General features: G+C 38.8%; 1 protein-coding gene across 1 annotated transcript; it reads right to left on the bottom strand.

Moving 5' to 3' along the window:
* Positions 1-3,336: 3,336 nt before the first annotated feature.
* LOC124875268 (gastrula zinc finger protein XlCGF46.1-like) lies at positions 3,337-14,618 on the bottom strand. Its single transcript, XM_047377311.1, has 2 exons — positions 14,201-14,618; positions 3,337-7,471 (listed from the first exon to the last, which is right to left on the bottom strand). The coding sequence occupies exons 1-2, from the start codon at positions 14,316-14,318 to the stop codon at positions 6,165-6,167; spliced, it is 1,425 nt and encodes a 474-aa protein (XP_047233267.1). The 5' UTR covers positions 14,319-14,618; the 3' UTR covers positions 3,337-6,164.
* Positions 14,619-15,023: the final 405 nt, after the last annotated feature.

The raw sequence follows: 15,023 nt of genomic DNA, 5'->3' as shown, positions 1-15,023 counted from the left end.
GCTACAGCCAAGGATAAGGGCAGGCTGCAGCGTGTCATTCGGTCTGCTGAGAAGGTGATTGGCTGCAGTCTACTGTCGCTCCAGGAACTGTACACCTCCAGGACCTTGAAGCGGACAGGGAAGATTCTGGCTGATCCCTCCCACCCCGGTCACAGACTCTTTGAAACTCTCCCCTCTGGCAGGAGGCTGCGGTCCATCCGGACCAAAACCTCACGCCACAAGAACAGTTTTTTCCCATCTGCCACCAGCCTGGTTAACAAAGCCCGGAAACCACCTTGACATTCTCCCTTTCCCCCACACCCCCCTTTTTTTTGCTGACAGGACACCTGTAACCTGTAACTCTATGCGTTACATTAACGCTCAGCTTGAACTCCTGCTTTACTTGCACAATGATCACCTGCACTGTTGTATTGCTCTTGCATCTTATACTGCTCTATATTTACTCTCACTCACTTAAAACTGTGCACATATATTTATATTATATTGTAGATATGTTTATACTGTTTAATTTGTACTGTATTGCACCAACTACGCCAAAACAAATTCCTTGTATGTCCAAAAACATACTTGGCAATAAAGCTTTTCTGATTCTGATTCAGATACAAGCTAATTAACATATTTCTAGGAAAGAGAGTAAGATATCCACTATTTGCTGACTGAACGTTCAAAACCAGCAGGAGCTCCTTTCTTCGCAGTGACTACGCTGATTAACAGGCTAGAATTTATGAATAAATCGTTAATTCGGAATTCAGTATACGTTTAGTTCTCAGATTTCAATAGTAAGCATTTTTGACTGACTGATAATTTTGGAGATGTGTAGGGAGAGAATAAGAAAAATAATTAAGTTTTCAGAAACCACCTGGACATCCAAAAAACCGGTCAGGCGTTCAGGGACAGGAGAGTGAGAGGAAGTATCTACTTGAGTCAGATGATGCCATTACGCTGTTAAACTTTGTTAAACTGCTTTAAAAGACAGGTGAAATTCTGGAGCTGGCTAAAAATAATCCCTTTCCATTTAATATTTAATAATGGAGACTGTAGAATTTCAATAAACACTATGAATTGCATGTATAAACTGACAACACTGATGCAGATTAACACAAGAATAGCTCGATAAATCCACATTTGCTACATATGCTTTCTCCACAACAGCCAGAGGCTTGTCCTCACACAGATAAACAGTATTTGTTGAACAGTTTGAGAAACCAGTAGGAACAAATTCATTAAATTATGTGCTGAATAAAATTATTTAGAATAGATTACATCATTATGTCGACAAGCCACAACAGCCCAAAGAAGTGTCATTATCAAGCTCATCCAAGGACTTTAGTATCTTTAAAAAAATATGAGATTCATGATTCCTCCGTGGGATTACAGCAGGTCTGTTAATAAAAACTGGCTTCATAGAACTGGATTAGTATCTGAAGTGGTGTTTGTAAAGTCTGATTAAAAACCTTCCTGCTAAAGCAGCTTTGTCACCGTCTATCATTTCAATCTGAACATGAAACACCAGGTATTAATATTTCAGATGAAAGATGATTTAGAAGAACTTTGTCTTAGTGTGCCTCACTTTAAGATACCTGCTGTTCTTCTCTAAATCAGTCAGTAGTGTGAGATGGATTCATCTGCTTTAAGGCTGCACATGAAGAACTTTATCTGTTAGACTAGTACATTACTACAACTAAAGTAAATTGACTAACTTTCATCCTACCCGGATACATACATGTTCTTCACCATCACTACAGCAGAATAGGGCCGGCTTTGTCAGAACTGGACCAGATGTGTGTGCTGTCTGATGCCAATTTGTGAGTTTGTCAGAGGTATTGCTGATGTGATCGCATTGACAGTAGAAGTAGAGACGTTAAAGGTTCAGTTCAACACTTGACTTGTCTGAGATTTCTTTGATATCTTCTCTAAAATTGGCCAAAATAGCATTTTTTGTTTGGCTTCTCTCATCACATTAATCTGACACACATTAAGAAAACCTAGGTGTTAGAGCTCCACCTGCTGGATCACAGGACAAAGTAGTATAAGCTGTGCAAAGTGAATATAGTATGCATTTCCAGTTTTTTTTTAACAGATTTAAAGGTTATATTTGTAAACTTGATATTAAATCATGATTTCTTTTCACTGCAGCGGCTTGTTGTTAAGGTCAAGTTCACAAAGTCTTTTGTAATTTTATTAAGACGAGTCGATAAATTTGTGATTTAAGTCAGACTCGAATCCAAGTCACATAACTCAAGTCTGAATCTCTGCTTTGAAGCATGGTGGCTCGGGCATCACGGTATAGTCATGTTTATAATAATGCAGTGTCAGTCAGACATTTTGATTGCTCGGATCAATTTGAATACATCAAAATACAAAAAATGTCCTGGAGGAAATGGTCTTAAAATGTGTGCTTTGACAAGGACACCCACCTAAACACACCAGTAAGCGAGCAGCACCATGGTTTTGGACCAACAACATCAACATTGTAAAGAGGCCAGCTCAGTCCCTGGACCTTATTCCAATGGAGAACCTGTAGGGTGATGTCAAACATGCAATTTCTGAGGTAAAACCAAGACAGGCAGAGGAACGGTGGAATAAAGTCAAGTCGTCCTGGGCTGGGATACCTGCTCACAAGTGGCAAAGGTTGGTCAACTCCGTGCAGCACAAATGTGAACAGTTCTCAACAGTGGTTGTACACCTAAATATTAATTCAGTGATTCACTTAAAAGCTCAGTGTGCAAACATTTCAGTTTATACAGCAAATCTTTGAGTTAGAAAAAAAATATTCTGTCACTGATATTCTTTGAACAGCCTATTAATTTTTTCCTCACATTTTGTAGAGGGATAACAAACAGTTAAATGTACAAGGTTCCCGTTCTTTTTACATATCCGAAAACAAAAGATGTTTTGTTTACTAACAATTCTTTTAAATATACGTTATTTTTTGTTTTTGGTCTCAAATGCTGACGTAGGTGTGTGTGTGTGTTTGTGTGTGTGCTGGGTTACCAGAGCCCGTGGACAACTAGATTCATCTGAGCCAGACAAGATCAGATAATGAACACCAAGTTTGCTCTATAATGAAGTTACCCTCTCTTTGTTCTCTGTGCAGAACTGGCACTCGGTGCTGACTGACTTCATCACAACTTGTGGACTTTACCAGATACACTCACACTTAGGTGGCAGAGTTTGCTTTGCAACCCAAAGATTTATGGAGCAGCTCACAAGAGCTAAATGCAGGAGAGCTCTGCAGCAAAACAGAAACTTGCATCTTATCTGGAAGAAATGGAGGACAGAGAAAAGGTGGAATCCTGTATCAAGACAGGTATAAAAACAACTTACTAGTTTAACTCACATAAATACACTTTAATACAGGTTTAATGTGTTGTGATGATATTTCATTAACAAACATTGGAATATATTATTTTTATAAATACTCATGATTACAAACAAAATAAGACTTGAACCAAAACTCTTTCACTATCAGTCAGTATTCCTAACGTCAGAGAACAGATTACAGTTTGTTAAACCAGTTTCATGGTTTAAAACTAAACTAAAAACACACATTAAAGATCTTTGGCACAATCAAGCCATAATGGTACAAAACCTAATGATCCAGTCCAAAGAATACACTGCAGATAAGCTTTACTCCATCTTTTCTTATCAAGCAGAAGCAACAAGAAAATAGCACACAGAAGTTGAAATTAGAGCAATAAATACATACATTTAAATACAATGTTTTCTTTTATAAATAAAATAGTGTGAACATGATTGGCTTTTTTCAAAAACTATTTCAATTTGAAGATATTAATCAGATCATAAAAAACAAAATGACAGCAGTCTCTTTTAGCATATTAACCTTCCTGTTATGGACCAACACAATAATGCCATCCCAGCACAATCTGCCAACATGAACTAATGTAGTGATTAAGAAAACTAACAGAGAAGCTGAACTTAAACGCTACTGAAGAAAACCTCTACAAACTCAGACTGAAAGTCAAAAAATCCGATACTTTGATAATATAATTTACAAGAATTCATACCAACCTATTACTGCAGGTGCTGGTGAGTATTTCAGATTACTGGTTACTGCTCTATGAGGGAGACTCAGGTAACATAACATGTCCGCCTCATATTCCTACACCTAAATAACATATTGCTTAAACTTATATAAACCTAATAACTTACATTTGTTTTGGTATTTCATTGTTAATCATGCATATACTCCCCCCTTACATCAAACTGCATTTGCAGCAGGAGACTCAGAGTGGTTATAATGTGTGTTGGTCTGCAGAATGATGGCTTTCTTCAGGTTTTCAAATTTACATTTGTTCTTCATGGGACCTTCCTCATTTTTGTGTGGCTGCAGAAAAAAACCTGAAGAATAAGTTGAGAACCCTGAACAGTTTTCACATCATTTGACAACAAAAACCACATGGAAGCGGGACTTAAAGAGAACCAAGGCAGACTGGGATGGCCAAACCCGCTACAGGTCCTGCTGGGACCTGTTTTGGAACCTGCTAGCTCCATCATGACTGCACCCAAGGTACATTTTTAATTACAAGGACAGTTAGGTGCATTATAGCAAACGAGCCAGGAAATTGTTTATGCACTTAGTGTATTTAATATATGCATCAAATACCACCAAATACATGTAAGTATTATATGAATGTGTAGTGTATATTGCTTGTAGAGCCCAGCTACAGGAAAAAGAAAGGACTGCTCAGACTACGTCTCCCAACACTCACAGTAGTGTGGAGCTTAAGACGTCACGTGTGGACATCTTATACTTGCTGGTAGACAGAGAGACTTGGAACCTTTGAAAAAGCAGCATGGAAGAAAGTGTTAAGATCTGAGCCCTGTAGAATCTGAGCATAGATTCTCCAAAAGGATACGGGTCTTTCTCTAAATACATCTACGAAGTGGTGCCACTCCATTGCCTCCATTTCTTTTGATAATCAATTCATTTGTTTTTCAGTTATTCATCATAATCCCTTTTGTTTCATCATCATTCATTCATTTATTGGTTTATCAGTTGGCTTATTATCCTTTCCATTTGCTTGGCTGTTTAGTTGAACGTTGCTAGCTCAGTTAAGTTTATTGGCTCAATATCTTTACTGTAAAGTTGAACTACTGTGCTCATAAATTCTTGTGTCTTGGAGAGAAGTTGTGTTTATTCTGTATATGTTTGTGTAGGGCTTTCTGTCTCATAATGCGAGTTAACGAATTTACTCCTTCACCTCTAGTTCTATGATCCCACCTCATCAGGCTGGTATACATAGAACAACACCTAACAGAGACAGAGTTCTTTGGCTAATGATTACTAATAATCAGGTAGTGCCTCAACTTGTTAGTTTTGACTATAAAAAAACATTCTAACTTCATTAATAATTTAATTATTAATAGCTGCTGAAAGCAAAATCAATCACTGTCGCTCTACATTACAAACAAAACAAAACAAAAAAATCTATCAAATGAAAACTCATGTGAAGCCAGTGATTATCTTCGTCACCGCTTGTTTTGGCCTCTGGACCCATGTTAATGTACACAGTGGCTCATGGATTATGCAATCAGGTTCTGGCTCAGACATTTAAGGCCGAACTTATTGCAGCAGGAATGCTTTCTCTGTCAGAGCTCAGATATAGAGGCCAACTGACTGGATGAAAATACTTCAGGATCCACATCAGAATCTATGCAAAGTTGTTTGGCTAACACGGTAAACAAATCACCCTGAAGCTAACTAAACTTAGCTTCGTTGTTTAGCGATCTACTGTCTGCCCTTATGACCAGCTATGGCACCAGTTTACTCGGAAGTTAACTATGCAGAAACACTAGTGGGTTTTTTTCAAGCACACTTATTAAAAAATATTGTAGGAAAATTCCTAAAAAGTCCGTTGCACATTGATAATATTCCTATCCTAACATTTTTTTAAATAGATTTTGTCAAGCTGTTGAAAAGGAGATGCACCTCTAGCCACCAACTTTTAAAGAGGCTAACAGATAGCTTCTTAGTTAATTTCCCATAAAGCTTTCTGGTTTATTGGTTTTACAATGATGTGTGTTTGGTCCTTTTTTCGTTGGTGCTCAGAACTGACACCAGAGTCATATCACTGTAGCTGGAAGAGCACCAGGAATAGTGTGTAATATTAATATAGACACTGCTTGCGCATGAATGCTTATTATATGAAGTGTAAAGGCATATGTCGGTTTAAGCTTTCCTGCTGGGGGAATTCTTCACCACAAACAGGGCAACCAAAAGGTTGCCCTCCCATATGAACAGTAATGTGTGAATCCAGATGAGTTTTCCGGGAGAAATTTTTACCGCAGAAGTCGCAGCTGTAAGGCTTCTCGCCTGTGTGGACCACCATGTGTGTATGGAGATAGGTTTTACGATTGAATCTTTTACCGCAAACTTCACAGCCAAAAGGCCTTTCCTCGCTGTGGGTGGTCATGTGACCTCTAAGGTGTGTTCTACGTTTGTAACTTTTACCACAGATCTCGCAGGTGTGTGGTTTCTCTCCGGTGTGGACCGCCTTGTGCGCCTTAAGGTTTGTCTGCCGGTTAAACTTTTTACCACAAATATCACAGCTAAACGGCTGTTCTCCTCCATGGACGATCATGTGTGTTCTCAAGTTATTCTGGTGCCTCGCTGTTTTACCGCAGATATTACAAACATAAGGCTTCTCCCCAGTGTGGATTCTCATGTGCGTCTTCAGATTGTGCTGATGTTTGAATCTTTTACCACAAACTTCACAGACAAATGGCTGCTCCTCTGAGTGGACTTTCATGTGTTTCTTCACGTCATGCTGATGTTTAAACCTTTTTCCACAGACGTCACAAACAAACGGCTGCTCTCCTGTGTGGACTCTGATGTGAGATTTAAGACTAAACTGATCTCTAAATGCTTTGCCACATTCATCACAGCTAAAGTTTTTCTTGCCTGTGTGGACTTTGGTCTGTGGATCTGGATTTGGCATCGCTTCAGAACATTTCAGATTAACTGAACAGCTTCCCTTCCATCCACTTTCTTTCTCTGTCAAAGGTTGCTGCCAATAATCATAACCATCATCTTCACTGACATCAGTCTCAGAGGATTCTGCAACTTTTCTGTCTAAACCTATTTTGAAATTATTTGGACCAGGCTTCCAGACAAGTTCTAGCTGTCCACAATCTCCATCAGTTTCAGTTTTAATCCATTTAACAGAGCTAGTGGTTGGACGCTCTGACTCTTCGGGGTCATCAGTATGACTTTCATGAAGCTGTGAGGACTCCGATTCTTCATCATCATCATCATCTTCACTCTTCACAATAACATTGAGCGGGAAGTCAGTGTATTCAGTCTCATCTTCTCCATCGAGCTGCTCTTCCTCCTGACTTATCCAACTTTCTTCCACTTCTTCCTTAATGAAGGAGGACTCTGTATCCTGCTCATCCAAACTGGGGCTCCAAGGAACCTCTTCTTTATTCAATGAAAGATGGAGGACATCTAAAGATAAGAAACACCAATGAAGACATTATGGAATTTCAGCATTTTATATGCATCATTATAGTTGAATGAGGTTCAACGTTTTAAACATTAACACAAACTTGACCAAAATCATTTGGTTGGTCTCTCCTCAGCAGTCTGCTGTGAAGAATCTGGGACAGGACTCTGAAGTCAGATAAAATCAGATGGGTGCTTGGGGCACAGCGCTGGTGGTGTAGGGGTTAAGCAACCCATAAATACAGGTCCTTCTCAAAAAATTAGCATATTGTGATAAAGTTCATTATTTTCCATAATGTCATGATGAAAATTTTACATTCATATATTTTAGATTCATTGCACACTAACTGAAATATTTCAGGTCTTTTATTGTCTTAATACGGATAATTTTGGCATACAGCTCATGAAAACCCAAAATTCCTATCTCACAAAATTAGCATATCATTAAAAGGGTCTCTAAACGAGCTATGAACCTAATCATCTGAATCAACGAGTTAACTCTAAACACCTGCAAAAGATTCCTGAGGCCTTTAAAACTCCCAGCCTGGTTCATCACTCAAAACCCCAATCATGGGTAAGACTGCCGACCTGACTGCTGTCCAGAAGGCCACTATTGACACCCTCAAGCAAGAGGGTAAGACACAGAAAGACATTTCTGAACGAATAGGCTGTTCCCAGAGTGCTGTATCAAGGCACCTCAGTGGGAAGTCTGTGGGAAGGAAAAAGTGTGGCAGAAAACGCTGCACAACGAGAAGAGGTGACCGGACCCTGAGGAAGATTGTGGAGAAGGGCCGATTCCAGACCTTGGGGGACCTGCGGAAGCAGTGGACTGAGTCTGGAGTAGAAACATCCAGAGCCACCGTGCACAGGCGTGTGCAGGAAATGGGCTACAGGTGCCGCATTCCCCAGACCTGGGCTACAGAGAAGCAGCACTGGACTGTTGCTCAGTGGTCCAAAGTACTTTTTTCGGATGAAAGCAAATTCTGCATGTCATTCGGAAATCAAGGTGCCAGAGTCTGGAGGAAGACTGGGAAGAAGGAAATGCCAAAATGCCAGAAGTCCAGTGTCAAGTACCCACAGTCAGTGATGGTCTGGGGTGCCGTGTCAGCTGCTGGTGTTGGTCCACTGTGTTTTATCAAGGGCAGGGTCAATACAGCTAGCTATCAGGAGATTTTGGAGCACTTCATGCTTCCATCTGCTGAAAAGCTTTATGGAGATGAAGATTTCATTTTTCAGCACGACCTGGCACCTGCTCACAGTGCCAAAACCACTGGTAAATGGTTTACTGACCATGGTATCACTGTGCTCAATTGGCCTGCCAACTCTCCTGACCTGAACCTCATAGAGAATCTGTGGGATATTGTGAAGAGAACGTTGAGAGACTCAAGACCCAACACTCTGGATGAGCTAAAGGCCGCTATCGAAGCATCCTGGGCCTCCATAAGACCTCAGCAGTGCCACAGGCTGATTGCCTCCATGCCACGCCGCATTGAAGCAGTCATTTCTGCAAAAGGATTCCCGACCAAGTATTGAGTACATGGTGAGTACTCATGGTGAGTACTGTACATGATTATTTGAAGGTTGACGTTTTTTGTATTAAAAACAATTTTCTTTTATTGGTCGGATGAAATATGCTAATTTTGTGAGATAGGAATTTTGGGTTTTCATGAGCTGTATGCCAAAATCATCCATATTAAGACAATAAAGGACCTGAAATATTTCAGTTAGTGTGCAATGAATCTAAAATATATGAATATTAAATTTTCATCATTACATTATAGAAAATAATGAACTTTATCACAATATGCTAATTTTTTGAGAAGGACCTGTAGAGGCTACAGTCCTCGAAGCGGCCGTTCCAGGTTCGAGTTCCGAACCCAGAGACCCTTGCAGAGTCTTTCCCCTCTCTCTGCCCCTATTTCCTGTCTGCCTACTGTTGTAAAAACAATAGGCCTCTAGTGCTGCAAAAAAGTATTAAAAAACAGATATGCTGGTATTATATCCAGCTTTTTCCAAATAGAAATACTCACCAAAGTGAGGCATTATTTAACTTTTGAGGATCTTGAGAAATGAATTCATGATTTCATGACCTTTTGTCTGAACTATTGGAACACACTTCATGTTGGTCTGGATCAGACATCCCCCTGAGCTTTTATAAACAGTCCAGAACTCCGCAGCTCTTATTGTAGCTGGTACAAGGAAGTATGAACAAATAAAGCTGGGTCCAAGATCTCTCCATTGCCTTCCTGCCTGATTTTAACATTTCATTGCTCACATATATAGTTTTAAATTGAGCCCCATGTGGTCTCCATAACACCTACACATCTTTAAGAGCACTTGAGTCAACCGGCCCATTTCTTCTGGACGTCTTGAGTTCAACATTAAAATGTAGAGGGGATCACTCACTGTAGCCTCCATACATCAACAATAATCACTTACCGTTGAGTCATTAAAATGCCTGTTAAAAAAACTCCTCTCTTTCCCTGGGCCCTCGACTGAATAAAGCATAAGACACTAGAGAAGCCTTTTACGGCTTTTATCAATTTTATTGTATTTACTTACCGTTCTATGTGTTTAGTGAAATTGTAAAGCACTTTGACCAACTTTATTTTGAAATCTGCTACATAAATAAATTTTACTCTGCAACACCGTTCAGGAATGAGACAAGTTCTGGGTTTCGGGGATGAACATGTTTTCATACAAATGTGGGAATACACTAGGGCTGAAATAATTAATTGGATTAACCGATTATTGAAATAATCGTCAACTACTTTAGTAATTGAATAATCGTTAACTGAAGTATACAGACTAAAACATGCCATTTGCTGAAAGAACAACACAGTCAGAGCAATAATTAGGCATAAATTGTACAAAAATGTATACATTTTGTATTTAAGATAAAACTTTCTATGTGTGTAAACATGCTCTATCCAGAGCTCATCAAGTAGCCTAGCTTTAGCTTCACCTGGTCCAAATCCTGTAAACAAAATCTCCTATTAGGCACCTTTTACTATGCGGTTATCAATCGATTAATCAAAAAAAAATTGTCGACAGATTAATCGATTAGCAAAATAATCGTTAGTTGCAGCCCTAGAATCAACCCCAGAACTAAAGCCAAAAAAACTTGTAAAGATGTTTGCAGAGGCTGGGAAGAGTCATTACTAACTGTAAAATGGGTCCTGTACCAAAATGGACTCAAAAAAGGCCACTCAGTGGAAGAAGCCATTTCCCCAAATCAGCATATAAAGCCAAATTACAGCATGCAATTGCACTCATGGACAAGGGCAGTAATCCTGGCCATAAAGGGAGAAGCTTATATGCCTGAGAACACCATTCTAACTGAAGAACAGGAGAAGAACTGATATACAGTAACTTCTGCAAACAGAGACACATAGGAGCATGGTTAAGAATTAGTTTAACCAAAGTAAAAACCAACAAATACCAATACTCTCACTTATTTCACTGACTAGCAATCGTGCTGTAAAAAGGGAGGACGCGATCTTCACGGCAATGCCAAACCGCTGAAAACCATTAATCATTTTCAGTCCACTTCATTATAATGCACTACTTTGTTTTTTTGTCACATAAGATCCAAATAAAGCACATAGAAGCTTGAGGGTGTAACGTGACAAAATGTGAAAAGCTTGAGGGATATGAATAGCTTTGCAAGGCACTGAGAGGCATGACAAGCACCATAGAAACCATGGTGACCTTGAGGTTTGGTCAAAGAAGAAACAGAAAAACTGGAAATCACTGGCAGAGTACACCTTTAATACTGACTGAGGGCTTGAAGCTTTCAGGCAACCAGGCAAGTCCAAGAGCAAATGGTCACTAGGATGAGAAAGTGAACATGTTCTTAACAACACTTTTATTTATTATATTAGAAAAGGAACATTAACCAGAATCTAGATGTAAAACTGGCTTAATCTGCCATTTTCCATTTGTTGTCCCTCGGCCAACTACTGTTATTCACAAAACAACTTCAAAACAACAATCAGATATTCAACATTTCTGCTCTCTGGGCATCCAAAGTGTCCCCAACTACAGGTGGAATGATACATCCAGTTAATAAGATGAAATAATACATGATGTCATTACTGTTTCACTGGCAATAATGCCTTTATCGTCACAAGGTGTTCTACTTTTGTTCTGGGGTTAATGCTTTGACACTCCATCACTAGGGGGTCTGTTTCGTTTTCTTTTTCAGACTAGATCATGCAGTTCGAGGCTTGGTCCCAGTGTGCTCCTGCCATTTAGAGGCTCTTCCTGTCTGCTCTTTGGGGGTGGCCCTTCTGGGCAGTGAGAAGTTCACTTGTTGCCCCTGATTTTCGGTTCTGCCTTGGTTTTGTGCACCGTATGCATGTCCAACCATGATTTAATATTTCCATATTGTTGCACAAGGAAGCGGTGTGTTTAAGCTGTTCCCTTAATGAGATCCACATTGTACCTCCAATTAATCTAAATATGTCAATTAATCAATCAGAAACTTAAAAAGCCAAGATATCACCATCTGGACTGTCCCATATAGTTTGAAGGCACAGTAACCTTAGAGTATAGGAACTTCTTAGATTAAAGAAAATAATCAAATATTCTCTAAAAAGAAAATCTGGTCTGAAAAAACCGAAATTCAAGTATTTGGACATAATTATCATCATTACATTTGGAGAAATATCCCAACTGAGAAGTACGAAGGTGGCAGCATCATGTGGTAGGGGTGTTTTGTTGTAGGGGGGACTCATTGACTTTATCAAATAAATTGGGAACCTAAGAAAAGAACATTCTCTTGAAGTGACCCCGACAAATGCCTGATCTCAGTCCTAGAGACAATTACTGAGTGGAGCTGGAAAGGTGAGTAAGAACACACTCCGAACCTGACTCGGTTCCACCAGTTTTGTTGGGAGGAATGGAGCAAAAATCCAGCAAACTAATGTGAGAAGCTTCTGGAAGTATAAACAAAACGTTGTCTATTTTAATGTCAGAAAGTGAGAAAAGAGTGAACAGCTGATTTATAAATGCAGTCACCCATTGGAATAAATAGGAGCACCCTAATTATAATGTATTGTCTTATGAATTATTTATTTACTGAGCACAAATTTTGTGAAGAGGGCAGATGACAGAGGCAACAATGAGTTGGTAAACTTTACATTTTGTAACAAACCAGTATACTACTAATTTTATATTGTAAGTGATTACACAACTTAATATTCATATTTGACCAATTCTGCAATGTGAAACTCATAGCTAACATTCTTCCCCCCATTTGACTTGCAGTGCATCATTTTGAGTGTGCTGAATACTTAAATCTGATAGAGAATTTATTGAGGGAGCTTAAGATTAGGGTGGTGCGATGGAGGCCTTCCAACCTCAAAGACCTGAAACTCATCACCATAAATAGATCATCAGTGGAAGACCAGTGGAAACATGCAAAAAGCTCGTCAGTAATTATAAGGACTTGACTGCTGTGATGCTAATAAAGATGTGTCCATTTATTATCGAGAATGGTATAAATAATTTTTGACATGCCATTTTTTTGACATGACATTTATTTATGTATTCCTTACTTACAAGTTTCTAAAGAAATACTAATAACATACCATACCATTACAAGTGAATACCAAGTAGCTAGAATTTTGTTTAAGCTGTATAAAAAAAGAAGGAATTTAAGAATCACAAAAGATTTTACAGGTTGTAAAAACATGTAACAAATTAAGGCAAAGTGTCCAAGATGATCAAATGAAGTGCTTTATGTTATAAGACACTATTAGATTACTTAAAGTGTGGCAAATGTCTTTCTACTTTTTTTTTTTTTTACATGCAGTTTTTATAACATTTATAATAGGCTAAAAAAAAGTATGCTTCTATGAGCAAGTTTGCTGTAGCATAATGGCTGGTAGGATGCTACTGACTGCAGCTACTGACTGTTCCAGCATGCAGTTTTGAGAATTGATTAAATCAATTCAGGCTATGAAGAAATAAAGCAATAATTCCCATAACATCATTCATTTTACTCCATTCCCATTAAAGGCCTGGAGCTTATTGTTGAAGTTTTTGTCTGACAAAACCATGTTGGGTTAAATCAGCCGAATAGTCTTTTGGTATGTAACTATATTCCAATAACGAACTGATTTAACAGGTGAGCATTTGCTTAATTAGCCTGCATAAAGGATGAGATTCCATTAAAATAAATTAACACAGAATGTATTTTTGACTTGGGGCAGAATAATAACTGTTGGACAAAGGTTATTCTTCATATGTGACCTTTGGGCTGATTATCTTGCAAAGGAGTTTCATTGCAGTCTTTAAGTTTTGTTATTTTGGGTCACACCTTTTCATAGATTTTAATGTAAATTCAGGTAGATAAATTACCTGAATTTACATTTAGCTTTTAAAATGATGGATGTATTTTATTTTACCTACACGCATGATCTGAGAATCATCCAGAAATGATACATATATGCATAGAGAGTATAATATTTAATATTAAAGGAATGACGTTAATTTTAAGCTACACCAAGCTAACAGAAAAGCAAAACCACTAAGATTCATCCAAGACATCACGAATAGAACTCAGTTAGACTAAAATAACAGCTGGGATAATATTTAATAAAAAATAAATGAGTCGGTTAGATATGCAACAAAATATTCTGTTTTTATCTCTGCTCCAGCTTGACAGCATCGGGGTTAAAGCCAGCTAACGTTAGAGAGCTCCCGAAAAAAAGAGCTGCTTCTTACCTGCGGACTGGTTTCTTCCAACATCCTCCGGCTGATCATCTCCGAGCCGTTTCTTCCTAACTGTGTCCTCTAAAGGCAGACTTTCGGTGCTGCTATTAAGATATTCCACTTCCTTCATGATGCCTATTTTTTTCTTACAAAAAAACTGGAAGATCCGGGCCTTCGCCGAACGTAGCACCGGCTTAATCCAGATACAACAGCCGCTCACATTTCGGTCAGACTGAATCTGTGGATGTTTAGTAGCAGGCCGACTAAAACATTAGGAGATAAGGACTCATCAAATGTTTTCTAAGCCGAATAACTGTTAAAATGTTCGGGTTTTTGAACAGGCATCCGTCCAGACAACCTTTTTCTCACATCATTATTTTAATCACATTCTTCACTGTCTCCACCGTGTGGCTTCGTTGTCCAGGGGAAACGACACGTCAGCGCTTCCGCCATATTATAATATATATATATATATATATATATAGAGAGAGAGAGAGAGATAGATATATCTATATATCTATTTATCTATATATATATAGATATATAGATATAATTTAAAATCCACTCTAAACTCTAGTGCTTTGTTTTCTTTTATTTGGAAGACCAGATTTCCGACCAAGGCTGTATTAGTTCCCTACCCTGCCACTCATAATATGGCGGAAGCGCTGACGTGTCGTTTCCGCTGTATATATTTTTACATATATACATTAATTTATTCATCTTCTATACCACTTATTCCATAGTGGGTCACGGGGGGAGCTGGTGCCTATCTCCAGCAGTGTACGGTCGAGAGGCAGGGTAGACCCTGGACAGGTCGCCAATCCATCGCAGGGCA

The sequence above is a fragment of the Girardinichthys multiradiatus genome, chromosome 10 (genome assembly GCF_021462225.1).
Source record: "Girardinichthys multiradiatus isolate DD_20200921_A chromosome 10, DD_fGirMul_XY1, whole genome shotgun sequence".
NCBI classification, from domain to species: domain Eukaryota; kingdom Metazoa; phylum Chordata; class Actinopteri; order Cyprinodontiformes; family Goodeidae; genus Girardinichthys; species Girardinichthys multiradiatus.
This window is presented reverse-complemented; position numbering and strand designations above follow the sequence as displayed.